This window comes from Sylvia atricapilla, chromosome 3 (genome assembly GCF_009819655.1).
Source record: "Sylvia atricapilla isolate bSylAtr1 chromosome 3, bSylAtr1.pri, whole genome shotgun sequence".
Taxonomy (NCBI): domain Eukaryota; kingdom Metazoa; phylum Chordata; class Aves; order Passeriformes; family Sylviidae; genus Sylvia; species Sylvia atricapilla.
Genome location: NC_089142.1, coordinates 2,092,101 through 2,105,766, shown reverse-complemented (window position 1 = coordinate 2,105,766; position 13,666 = coordinate 2,092,101). Strand labels below are relative to the sequence as shown.

The 13,666-nt window shown below is 45.7% G+C and overlaps 1 protein-coding gene across 3 annotated transcripts in view; it reads left to right on the top strand.

Annotated features, from left to right (window-relative positions):
* The first annotated feature begins 1,727 nt into the window (after window positions 1-1,727).
* Window positions 1,728-13,666, top strand: part of KIF13B (kinesin family member 13B) — a 120,074-nt gene continuing 108,135 nt past the window's right edge. For all 3 annotated transcript variants that reach the window (XM_066314596.1, XM_066314597.1, XM_066314595.1), the window contains exons 1-2: window positions 1,728-1,848; window positions 13,077-13,170. In XM_066314596.1, the coding sequence (XP_066170693.1) occupies window positions 1,794-1,848; window positions 13,077-13,170 (149 nt within the window). In that variant the 5' untranslated portion in view covers window positions 1,728-1,793. The remainder of the gene's footprint in view (window positions 1,849-13,076; window positions 13,171-13,666) is intronic.

The window sequence follows — 13,666 nt, the reverse complement described above, 5'->3', positions numbered from 1 at the left end:
TCAGGGGTTCCTCTGTGAAACCAGACCCAGACAGGACCTGGACCCGTGGTCTGTGATGGTTCTCTGGGATCCTTGGCACAGGAAGGACGTGGAGCTGCTGAAGTAAAACCAGAGGAGGACACCAAGGGCTGGAGCCCCTCTGCTCTGGAGCCAGGCTGGGAGAGCTGGCGGTGTTCACCTGGAGAAGGGAAGGCTCCAGGGAGAGCTCAGAGCCCCTTCCAGAGCCTAAAGGGGCTCCAGGAGAGCTGGAGAGGGACTGGGGACAAGGGATGGAGAGACAGGACACAGGGAATGGCTTCCCACTGCCAGAGGGCAGGGTTGGATGGGATATTGGGAAGGAATTCCTGACTCCCTGGCTGGGAGGGTGGTGAGGCTCTGGCACAGGTTTCCCAGAGAAGCTGTGGCTGCCCCTGGATCCCTGGAAGTGTCCAAGGCCAGGCTGGACAGGGCTTGGAGCAACCTGGGATAGTGGAAGGGGTTGGGGTTGGACTGACATGAGCTTTTAACATCCTCTACAACCCAAAACCATTCTGTGATTAAGTGATCTTAAAGGTGACGTGACTCACAAAGTGATTTCTAATGGACAGAAATGTCGTGGAACACAGAGTAAATCCCAAGGTGAGGTGTGTAAGTTCCAGTGGCGATGCTGTTGTCTGCTCAACATCAAAACCCTCGGAATTTCCCCAAGAGGAGGGAACTGAGATGTTATGGGCTTCCCTTGCAGCCCCCCACGGGTGGAGTGGCAGGGTCTGGGGTGACCCTGGGTTCTCTCCACTCTATAAATGCCATTTTGGCTGCACTCCTTCATGAATCCCTCTATTCTGAAGGAGCCCACATCCAAGTCTGGATGCCCAATTTCAACATGGTCATTGAGGGGCTGTAGCATGTCCAGGGAAGGGAACAGAGCTGGGGAAGGGGCTGGAGCACCAGGAGAGGCTGAGGGAGCTGGGAAAGGGGCTCAGCCTGGAGAAAAGGAGGCTCAGGAGGGACCCTGTGGCTCTGCACAACTCCTGACAGGAGGGGACAGCCAGGGGGGACAGGATTCCTCCCAGGGAACAGGGACAGGAGCAGAGGGAACAGCCTCAAGCTCTGCCAGGTTGGTCATTAGGTTGTTCTTTAGGAAGAATTTCTTCACAGAAAAACTGGTGCCCACGAAGTTCCACCAGAACACGAGGAAGAGTTTCTTTCCTGAGCAGTGACCGAGCACTGGAACAGGTTGACCAGAATGGCTGTGGAGTTTCCCCTCACTGAAGATCTTCCAGGACTGTCTGGATGCAATCCTGCCCCGTGTGTTCTGGGATGACCCCGCCTGAGCAGAGGGTTTGGACCAGATGACCCACTGTGGTCACCTTTAAATCGACCAGTTCTGTGATTCTGCGCTTAGACATTGGAAGGGGCTGTCCAGGGAGGTTTGGAGTCCCCATCCCTGGAGGTGTCCAGGATCACCTGGACGTGGCACTCAGCGCTCTGGTTTGGCGATGAGGTAGTGATGAATCACGAGTTGGACTCGATCCCGCAGGTCTTTCCCACACTAATTAATTCCGCGATTCAGCCGGCCGGCCTCGTTAGCAGGCTGAGGCCAGCGGGAAGGACTACATCTCCCAGCGCGCACCGCGGCGGCCCGCCGGGAGCTGAGGGGCGTGGCGCCCCGCGATGCACGCTGGGAGTTGTAGTCCAGCCGGCATTGGGCCGGCGCGGCGCCTCCCTCCTCGGCGCTCCTCCCCGGTCCGGCTCTCCCTCGGCAGACGGAAGCCGGGCAGGGACGAGGGAGCCGGGAAGGCTGGAGAGGCAGGATGGGGGACTCCAAAGTGAAGGTGGCGGTTCGTGTCCGCCCCATGAACCGGCGAGGTGAGACTCCGCTTTATTCCTCAGCATCCTCCTCCCCTGTCCTTTCCCGGGAGCGGTGCGGGCCGCGGGTGCCGGTCCTTGGGGACAAGTGTCCCCGCCGGGGACAGGTGTGTGCCTCAGTGCGAGTGAGTCTCGGTGCGTGTCCATGTGTGCTTCGTGATTTATCAGGAATAAACACGCCCCGGACAGGCACAGGCGGGTGTGTGGCCGCAACCCCGCGGCTGTGCTCATCCCCCTCTCCCGATATCGCTTTTCCTAAAGCTGCCTGGCTTTATGGCTTTATTTTGCTTCCCCCGGGGAACAGCCCCTCTCCACACCTCTTGCACCTGCTTTACAGCCGGTTCCTGCTGGGAGAGCGCTTCCTTCTTCCTGCTTTGCGGTTTTTGGGGGGAAAACGCTTCTTTTTCTGCATTTCGCCCTGTGCGACTTCACCCCGCTGCTCTCCAGCCCTTGAGTGGGACGCTGTTAACCAAATGACAGCGACACAAGGACAAAAAACAAGCAAGAAATTACAGAAGAGGAAACGAGAATTGACAAGAGAATATTTTTTTGTTGTTGTTGCTTTTGGGTTGTTGTTGGTTTTTTTTTTTCCCCCTCAGCGAAACTTGCCTAAGGGTTATGTTAATCGGACCGTGGTCTGGGCAGCTGTTTAAATGTTTATTGCTTGTCTTAATTAGAAAAACTTGTTCTAGATGATGAGGAAGTGAGTATGAAAAGGCAGCTTCAGCCAAGGAAAGGGAAGGTGAAGAAGGCAGAAATCCAAGAAAGTGTAGGGTGCCTTTTTTTTTTTTTTTTTTTTTTTATCCCACGTTCTCACAGGAGTATGCCAATAATTCCTTTTGGGGAAAGGGAATCCAGTGAAGTCAGTTTAGTAGTTGAAGCAAAAAAAGGAGGGTGAGAGGAAGCCCTTTATTGTCTACATGATCTTACATGCAACATCTTTTTAATTCCTTTCTACTAAAAAAAGGGTTAAAGTATTGAATACAGCGATTCTGCACCTGTAAAACATCAGCAGGGGAATGTTCACTGAGTTCACAAGAGCTCCTGAGTCCCACTTCTAGAACAAGAGCTGAAGTTGATGTCTTTGCAGTCTGATGGTTTAGGGAAATTGAGGATATTTTGAGCAAAAGCTGCATTTTGTTAAACTTCAGGTGCCAACTCTCAGAAACTGAGGAGGATTCATCCTTACAGAGAATTGTTTGGAGGAGATGGAGTGGCAGTGTGCAGGAGCTGGTGGGAGCTGGGAGAGGAGCTGAGAGGTGGTGCCTGGTGTCGGTGACAGATCTGAGCTTTCCTCTTGCTCATGTCCCTTTCCTGACATAGGTCATTTCCTTGGCTGTGCCCCAGACGTCTCCTGACTGCTTGGTGTTCCTCACCCCCGGGGTTAGACAATAATTCAGGTTGGAAGGGACCTCTGGAGCACGTCAGATGAGATGAGGTTGCACAGGGCTTTGGTCAGTGAAGTTTGGAATCTTCAGGGGTGACTAATGTGCCTCTCCCTCCCACATCTATCCTAAATCTTTTCAGCCCTGGGTTTGTCCACATGTCCCTTTAAAGCCAGGAGCTGTGGGCAAGCACTGGGAGAAGTCAAGTAATCTGGATTAAATCTAGATTGTGTCTTGTTACTTCCCTTTCACAGAATATCCTGAGTTGGAAGGGACTCACAAGTCCAACTTCTGTTTGTCTTTTGTTCTGTAAATAAACTTCAAAAATGTTATGGAGAGGATGACTCCTGTCAGGAGGCTCATCCAGGAGTGAGGGACATTTGAGTATCAGTCCTTGATGCTCATCAGAGAGAAGGGGGGGTCTGAACCCCTCACTCCTGGCAGTTTGCTGCTATTAAACATCCTGCTATTTTTGTGAGTGATGCTTAAATCCATTTAAGTCTAGCCTAGAAGATCTGTATCTTTTTCTCCCTCAAACAAAATATCCTGGAAGTGGTTTTTTTTTTTTTTTTTCCCAGCAGATTATTTGTCACAGTCCAGCTGTTTTGGTCAGGTCTAAACACCTGATACCTCCCTATGGTATTTCTGATACCCCTTGAATTTACAGAAACAAACAGTGATACCAAGGCTACAATTTTTCTTACCTATTTAATGTTAAATATAAGCGTTTGTGCAACTGATTTTCTGAAGAGTCATCCATTTGTAAGACTTCTGTGGCCTTGCTATTTGTTACTAAGCTTTGAGGCAAGAGGCAGCTTTCCTGGAAGCTCTTTCATACACATTTTGTTCTGAGCAGTATTTGTATGGAGTTCATGGGCTTTGGACCTGAAGCAAGTATTTGTTTTCTTCAGGATCACGAGTAATGTTCTTTCCTTCTCTCTGCACCAAAGGGCTTAACATTGCAAACCTGTCAGATGGCTGAGACTCTGCAAAGTTAAGCTTTGAAATATTCCCAGTGTTTACTTGTGGTGGTGGTGGTTGTCTTTGGTGTTTGAGTTATGAATTTCTTAAGGCGAGGGTTTATTAGATTAATAAAAGTGGTGTGCTTAACTGTTAGGACTTTTTACAGCTCATAAAAGTATAATGGGTTCCTTGGCTGCATGTGGAAGGGATTTGTGTATCAAATAATTGGTTATTTATAGCACTCACATTTAAAGGTGTTTGGATTGAGAGTCCTGCTTCGTTCTCATGCAGAGTGGTAATCCATAAACTCAGTTTACAGCACTAATTTTTAGTGAGGGGAAGCATCTCTAATTGTACTTGGGTTTGGTTGTTTTGGGGTTTTTTTTTGGCATCCAGGCTGCTTTATTTTGGATCTTGCTTCAGATTAGACCTCAATCCTACCAAGCTTGTGTGGAAGCTTTGCTTTTATAAAAATGCTGAAGTGCCACGTCTGAAGTTGGAGACTCTCCTGGGTGGCAACTGGGGCGTCCTTTTTTACATCCCTTCTACTTTGCAAACTGGGATCTCGATTAACAGGCTTTTATGAATTAAATAATTCAGTACTGCTTTGTTAGATAAGGCTCTTGGTCTTTTATTTCCTTGGCTCTGTAATTCACTGAAGTATTTCCCAGTGCACTGCGTTATTCAAATGGAGGTTTGATAATAATCAGGAAGTTCTTTTGCTGTTTTATTTAAGAGTTGCAGTGGATTTCCTTTTATGAGTGTCGTGTTTGACTTCTCTTAGCAGATATCCATCATATTTCAGGTAAATACAAATCTCAAGCCATGCAGCAAAGAAAATGACAACTGAAGGCTTTTTAATTAAGATTTTTCTGAGTGAATGCTTTGTTTTCAGGTGATGTTTGGGTACAGGCAGTACATAAGTATATTAAATCATTGTGTTTCCTTGTGCTTTTGAATCAGTTCAGTGTCATGTTAAATAATGCTGATAAAAGTTGTTCTGCTTTAAAACAGTGTGGCTTATGCTCACGGATATGGCCGGTGACACTTAAGCCAGTCCAAATTGCTACATCTCACTTGGGTCAATACTTTTTGAACGAGAAAGGCAGGAAAGCAACTGCCTGTATTGTGGCAATGCTGCCAGATTAAACTATTCTAGGATTGCAGTGTAAGTGCTGCAGCTCCAGTTTAAATATCTGGATTAAACTGTTCCAGATCAGTAGTGTAAGAGCTGCAGCTCCAATTTAAATATCTGGATTAAACTGTTCCAGATCTGTAGTGTAAGAGCTGCAGCTCCAGTTTAAATATCTGGATTAAACTGTTCCAGATCTGTAGTGTAAGAGCTGCAGCTCCAATTTAAATATCTGGATTAAACTGTTCTAGATCTGTAGTGTAAGAGCTGCAGCTCCAGTTTAAATATCTGGATTAAACTGTTCCAGATCTGTAGTGTAAGAGCTGCAGCTCCAGTTTAAATATCTGGATTAAACTGTTCCAGATCTGTAGTGTAAGAGCTGCAGCTCCAGTTTAAATATCTGGATTAAACTGTTCCAGATCTGTAGTGTAAGAGCTGCAGCTCCAGTTTAAATATCTGGATTAAACTGTTCCAGATCTGTAGTGTAAGAGCTGCAGCTCCAGTTTAAATATCTGGATTAAACTGTTCTAGATCAGTAGTGTAAGAGCTGCAGCTCCAGTTTAAATATGTGGATTTACACATTCAGGTATGTGTTATATTGATATGTATATTTATCCAGACTATCAGTGTTCAAGCAGGGATCTTCTCATGGTTTGAAACTAAAGGTTTCTGTTTCCAGTGCTTGTGAGGAAGGAATTTGCTTCTGTATCTGTACAAGCTTCTGATCACTCTGTCAGGTGGTAATTTTATATCCTCCCACTCTCCTTGGAGGAGATTCCCAGCCACTTGAAATGCTTTCTGGGTTTGTAGTGAGGAGGTGGGGATTTTCCTGTGCTCTTGTTTGTTTGTTTTCACATGGAAATTGCAACAGAGACAGTTTATCTATAAATTGGCATTTGTGCAAGTGATTAATTACAGTATTAGAGGGTGTGAAATGGCACTTGTATCCTGATGGCAATGTGCAAACCACAAGGCTTTCCTTCACCATTATCCTTGCCGTGCACGAGTGCCTGGAGTTTGGAATATTTCCTGGCGATGGTTGATAAGCTGTAAAATAGAGTTTGGGCTACGAGCAGGATTAACCTTGAGATAAGGTGCCAAATGGGTAAAGGATGCAGAGTTAATGTTTCATCTTGTGAGGCAATTTTAAGAGCTTCTGAGGTGCTACAGCCTCATTCCCCACAGCCAGAGACTCCCAGACATCCGATGTGGATGCCACAAAGGAATTTTAGTGCTAATTACATTTATTTTCTCAGTCCCCACGAGCCCAGGGGTGTTTGCAGCAGCAGAGCTGGCTGTGAGCAAGGTCCATGTCCAGCTACATGAAGTTCTCTCACTAAAGCTGTTTGGGAAGCTCTTTCCCTGCAGAAAATGAAGGATAATTCATGTTTTTTTACCATTGTGACAACATGGGATTAACGTGAGAGGGCACCTTGTCTGTTCCACGTGCTGGTGAGTTTGAGTTGACTTTCCCCTCGTGGACGAGCTTTGATAGCATCATGTGGCCTTCCAGATGCACTCATACATATTTAATGATCTTTAATTGCTGCAAACTGAAAATTTCATGACTTACATTTGAGCAGTTGATATAACAAGAGAAGCTTGAAAGGTGCCTTCGTGTTGGTAAACGTAAAGGACAAATAAATTACTGTATTTTTGTCAGAATTTATCTTGCAATCAATTCCCTAAAAGTGCTTTTACACTCTTTTTGCCACATAAGCCCTCAGCATTATCATGTGGATGGAAGTTATTTTCACATTCACTCATCTCCTCAGTTAGTTTTGCCTTTATTTGTGTTGGCTCCTATGTAGCAAAGGGCAAAGAGAAAAGTCACTCTTGGGAAACAAATATTGGCAGGGAAACTTGAGGACTTGTTGTCTTTGAACTGGCTTTTGCATTTCTTTTTCAAACGAAAAAACAACAGAAAACCCCAAACAACAGCCTCTCTTTTTTTTAGTTGATTTCTATAATAAACAAATATTTTAAGTTACTGTTTAAAAATTTCTCAGTGTTTTCGCCATTTGCTTTTCGAGACCAAGAAAGGTATGAGAAACTAATTGTAATTTCTTATGCAATGCAACTTGACTGCTCAGGCCACAACATTCCAGGTCTAACCTCCAAGGGAATGTTAATCTCCTGAAAATCTACTGGCAATTTAAAAATAAAAAAAATTTCTATCGTCTGTCTTCGCAGGAGATTATTTGAGCTTTTGTATTTGGGGCCAATTTTGGCTTATGAGCTTAGGAGAGGCACTTTTAAACCTTTCACATTTTATTTGTTATACTTCAGTTGGTTTTTCCAGCTTTTGTGGAGCTCTGCAAGGCCAGTTGTTCTGGTTCCCAGTGACTCTGTAGAGCTTGAGGCTCATCTCCAAAGGGTCCTGAGGTGTCACTGAAGGTACGGCTGCCCTAAATCTGGTAGAAGGACCAGAAGGAACCTGACACAACTTTTATTTGACCTGTCTTATAAAGCACCAGGTTTGTGGCTCTGTTTCAGTGGGGTTCACGGTCAAATGGTTTTTGAAATGGCTGAAAAATTGTCAACCTTCATAAACTAATTTCTTAAATCGAGTTCTAATGGGAAAACTTATATGGAAATCAAAGTTCTTGATTAATTGGGAAGTGCTTTCCCTTAATTCATAGAATCATAGAATGGTTTGGGTTGTAAGGGACCTTAAAGCTCACCTCATTTCACCTTTTGCAGTGGGTAGGGACACCTTCCACTATCCCAGGTTGCTCCAAGCCCTGTCCAACCTGGCCTTGGACACTTCCAGGGATCCAGGAGCAGCCACAGTTTCTCTGGGCAGCCTGTGCCAGGGCCTCATCACCCTCACAGGGAACAATTCCTTCCCAATATCCCATCCAACCCTGCCTTCTGGCAGTGGGAAGCCATTCCCTGTGTCCCGTCCCTCCATCCCTTGCCCCAAGTCCCTCTCCAGCTCTCTTGTAGCACTTTTAGGCACTGAAAGGCTGCTGCCATCTTATATAATACGAAAAAAATAAGGAATGTAAAGTGGAAAATATAGAGGGTCACCTAATTTATAACAGATCTTTTATCTACCCTGGCTGTGGTGCTAAAATCCCTTATTACACCGTGCCCCCCCCCAACCATGAGTTTAAAACCTTTAATACCCCCTTATTTGTTGTATCATTGTTTATTTTAAGATCATTTCAAGGTGCCCTGCAGAAGCCATCTCTTCGGATCATTTTGTTTGGGTCTGAAATGCAGTGACCTGAAGTGGGATGGTTTTTAGGGTCATGGCTGTGGAAGCTGCAGTGTCACCACGTGGCAGTTCAGGTGTTTTTGTTGTGCCACCCCTGAGGCAGCCTCTGGAGTTGGGTACAAGATTATCCAACCTCTGTTGTCAGTAGCTGCAGCCATGAAAACAGTTCCCTGCCTGATCCATAAGCAAAGACAGAAATTTCCCAGAGGTGAAAACATCCAACATTTTCCAAAACACCTCCTTCCCCTTCCTCCAGGATTCACACACACTCCTTGTCTCTGCCCCAAACCTGATCAGTACAATTTCAAGTGGCACCTTTGCCAGTGTTTCCCAACTCTGTTGTGGAAAATCTGCTGTGGTGAGTTTATGATTACCAGACACGTGACTGCTGGTACAGAGGGATTGGAAATTCTTACCTGTGGTGGGAATTCAGTGCCTGCTGAAGCTGCTGTTCCTTGCAGTGCTAGGCTGCTCCTGGATTTGCTTTTCCACCTCTCTCTTGCTTCCTGACTTTTTCATCCTGTTTGAAACTCACTGAACTGCTCAGTGAAAGAGCCCAAAGTGTGTTTGGGGAGTGAATTATTTTTACAACACCCCCAATGCTTTTATCAAAGGCGTTGTAGTAATTTGGGGTTTACACAAATGTGGTGTCAGCTCTTATTTACACTGAATCCCAGTTTTAGAAAAGTCTTGTAAGGAGTTGAAAAATCAAGGGAAAGGAGAGTGGCTTCCTTCAACCCCCACCTTCCAGTTTCACAAGTAAAATAAAAGCTCATCCAAGGAACTGTCTTGGACACAACACTTAACAATTATTCTTACACTCTTCAAGCCCAGCTTTGCTTAACACTTCTACAGCTGTGAAATGTAAATGTGGAGATGTGACTCAGATACGTGTTACCCTTTTATTATGGATGTCACAGCTTTCTTATCCTGAAGCTGTGGAAGAGATTTTCATTCTCTGCAATAAATGGTGCTTGATGTTGAGAGTTTGAGTTTCAATTCTTCAAAGAGGAGTTAGCTGATTAGTTCCTTGATTTGATGAAGCAAATGAGTAGTTGATTGTGTTAGGTCGGTAATGACTGAAGGTAGAAGCAGCTTAGCAATGATAATAGGTGAGAGTTTCTTCTTGTTTAAGGTGCAAAATTTGGGATAAATCTCCAAAGTTTGACAGTGAGCCGCCTCTGTCGTCTTCTGATTTCATCTTTAATTTCTGAATTTCATGCTTGCCTGAAAAAAACCACACCTGAAATAGCTGAAGAAAATCATACCAAACTTTGACAAGTGAGTCTGTAGTACAGGACGAATTAATTGAGGTGTTTGGTTGTGCATCCTTATGATCTTATCTTGGTGCATCCCAATTTTGCCTGTTGTTCAGGAGCAGCAAGTACCCAGCTCACCTGGGAGACACTGAAACTAGTAAAAGTAAGGGTGGAGTCCTTGTGTGATCATATCCAACAGAGCAGGCAGATAATTTGACTATAAGGCCAACCTGCTTTAATGATATTAAAAACTTAATAAGGTGGAAATGATGATGATATAAGTTTCAGTGGTGGCTCATGTAAGATTCATCTCTCAGTGTACCGGAAGCATTAAAGAATTCAGAAATCTGCCAAAGCATGTAATGGAGCCAGAATTTGAAGAAAGTGTGAAGAAATGTGCTGTTCAAACAGGATTTAAACTGTTTCTTCAGCTGAAAGGAGAGTTTCCATGTGAGCCTTTGGCCAAGGTAACTGGGATAAGCAGCCTTAAGGCTGTCTGGATCCAGCCCCAGCTTAGAGGCTCAGTATAACTGTTTCTTCAGGGTTTGTTTGATGTGACACCATGAACTGGTGGAGCACTTCATCTCTGCTGGGACAAGGTCTCTCCCAGCTCCTCTCTTCCCTCTGCATAGGTCTCCCCACCTCTTTGCATGGCCAAACTTTCAGTGGGCTGATGGAGCCTTCCATAGGCTCTGGATACATCCATTTTCCATGTTGGGTGGTTTTCTGCTGTTGAAGTAACTTGAGGTGACTCACAGAGGATCTGCTGAGCAAAGTAGTGGCAGAAGGTGAGCAACAGGCACAGGAGGGAAGGACTGGAACCTCTCTGTTTGGAAATGGTTTGGCTCACCCCATCTTCCAAAGCCATGCAGCACACCAAGGCTTTTAACATTACCTGTGTGAGGGTGATTATCAAACAAGGTGTGTTGCACAGGAGACAAGTTGGCCTTGAACCTTTTCTTCTTTCAAGGACATTTGACTTTAAGGAAGTCGTTTATCCTGCCTGTGTGCTTTCTTAAGGGCTTTTCACAAAGAGAGGTTAAATGAACACTGGTAGGATGGAGTTCACTGGGCAGTCATGGATGCAGAGCTTGCCATGGGCGTTCTCTCTCAAGAGCTGCATTAAAAAAACATGGCAGGAACCATGCTGCTTGCAGACGTTATGCTTTGCATGAGGCAGGTAAAACCCTTCCTCAGGAGCTGGGAAAAGCAGGTCACTGCAACACAGAGTGTTAATCACTAACCCGCCAGACCAAGATAAAGCGCCTTGTCGGATATGGGACGTACGAAGAACAGGGTTTCATCTGAGCAAGCATGTGTTGCATATTAATGATAGGTAAATTGGCTTTCAGGGTGTGGGGAGAAATTAAAATAAACACTGGCTTCTGGAACTCGTCTGGCTCTTCCTCCTGCAGAAGCACAGTGTAATAACAGAGGAGCAGTTTTTGCTCAGGAGAATTTCAGTTTCATGTGACTGCCTGCTTTGGCCGGTGATCTTGAGCTTTGGCTTTCTTTGCTGCATGGCAGGTGGCAAAAGGCTTTAACATTTCTCTCCAAAAACATTCATGGAAGAAACTCCCTCTATTGTGTCACTTACCAGGAGAGAGAAATCTGCAAGATGCAGTAAGATCTGCGGTCTCTCTGCCTGAGAGATTTCCAGACTGAGTTTATAAGGTGCTGTGAGGTGAAAGAGCAAGTACAGGTGACTGAGGAGGAAAGAGCAGAGATGAAGGAGGATGAGGATTATAATTAACATGATTAGACACGAGCGTATTTGGGTGATTCAGCTGAGGTGCTGAACCCTGTGTGGAGGTTATTCGCTGTAGCCCCTCGTCATCCCGGCGTGGGAGGGTGTGAGCAGTGTGTCATGGCCATTGGAATCAGCTCTGGGAGCCCTTTCCAGGGCCAGTGTCACCATGCAATGATGTGTTTTTGTGCAGGCTCCACGTCCTGGGAGTCTGGAGCAGTGACTTTGGGTGTGAGCAGTGTGTCATGGCCATTGGAATCAGCTCTGGGAGCCTTTTCCAGGGTTAGTGTCACTGTGCTGGCTCCATGTCCTGGGTGTCTGGAGCAGTGACTTTGGGTGTGAGCAGTGTGTCATGGCCATTGGAATCAGCTCTGGGAGCCCTTTCCAGGGCCAGTGTCACCATGCAATGATGTGTTTGTGTGCAGGCTCCACGTCCTGGGAGTCTGGAGCAGTGACTTTGGGTGTGAGCAGTGTGTCACAGCCATTGGAATCAGCTCTGGGAGCCCTTTCCAGGGTTAGTGTCACTGTGCAGGCTCCATGTCCTGAGTGGCTGCCACAGTGACTTTGGGTGTGAGCAGTGTGTCACAGCCATTGGAATCAGCTCTGGGAGCCCTTTCCAGGGCCAGTGTCACCATGCAACGACATGTTTGTGTGCAGGCTCCATGTCCTGGGAGTCTGCAGCAGTGACTTTGGGTGTGAACATGACCATTGGAATCAGGACTTTCTGGGGTTAATGTCATGGTGCAGGGACATGTTTGTGTGCAGGCCCCACATCCTATAGCAGTGACTTTGGGTGCAGACTGTGTGCTTTATCCCATACTTAGCTCCATTTGTCACTGGGTGGATACCTTGGACTGCTGTCAGCGTTATCTGAAGCTTTTATTTTGCTTTCCCTTGCCTTTACAGCCGAGAATTCTCACACACTCCAAATATCCTCATTACTCATAGTCCACATCCCACTGCTCAGCGTCACTTGGGAGAGCTGGACTTGCCCGGAGCCTGTGGGGGAAGGACAAGCCCTTTTCTACGTGCTTGCACCTAAATTATTTTTGATGGGACTTGAATTTCTACAAGCAGGTGCCCCAGGACTGACAGCTGGCACTGTATCACAGCAGTGGCCGGGGAAAATGTGCTGCAGATGGCAGGGCCAGCTTTCCCCGCCAGCCTCTGAGGCATTGAGGGAGCGATAAGAAGAGCTGTCAAAGTGGTACCAAGCCTAAATGGTTCTTTTCCCCCCCAGAAGAAATTTCATACTTCACACTTGTGTATGCTGATTGTCCTTCAGTGAAACCCAAATGCTTTTTCTTGCTTTGAAAAGAGTGCTTGCTTTAAAGCTGGACAGGATCCATCCCGTCAGAATATCCCTAGAAGTGGAATTTGGCAAAAGTCCTGTTTCTATTCTCTGGCTGATGGGTGGCTGTCAGACTGCATGAATAAATTTGGTGTCTGGAGGAAGTAATGGTGTATATAATCCCAGTGCTTTAGGAGCAGCACTTGACACTCTCTCATTTCTTTATAGAGCTTGATCTGCATACAAAATGCGTGGTGGATGTGGATGCAAACAAGGTTATTCTTCACCCCGTAAACACCAACCTTTCAAAAGGAGATGCCAGGTAAGATTTTTGAATTGAGAAGGTCAGATTGCATAAATTGAATATGAGTCTAACAACTAGGAGATGTAGGCCTTGATAGAAGGCTTTTAGTTAAAAAATTATATCTATTCTTTCTGCAGTGTAATTGCCATCATCCATAAAATAAGGCCGATTTTTACCACGCCAGGAAGTTGCTTTGAAAACCTTGTGCATTTTCTTCCTGCTCCCAACAGTGTGTTAGTGGTTAATGAGTCCATGAACTTTATTTTTTTTTTTCCTCATGTGGTGCTATGGGACAGGAGAAATTTAAATCTGCGGAACAATTCGAGCAGAGCACAGTTTGTCATTTTGGAATGAAATTCATTTTCAGTTATTTTCTTATAAAGGGTCACAGTGTAAGAAGGTGAAAGGGAACATTCTGGAGAGATGTAGCTCTAGGAGTTTCTTGACAGTGGGGCATTCCAGGCATTAAAAATCCGTGGAGAAGTGGCCAAGGGTAGGGACCAGTTTGTGTCAG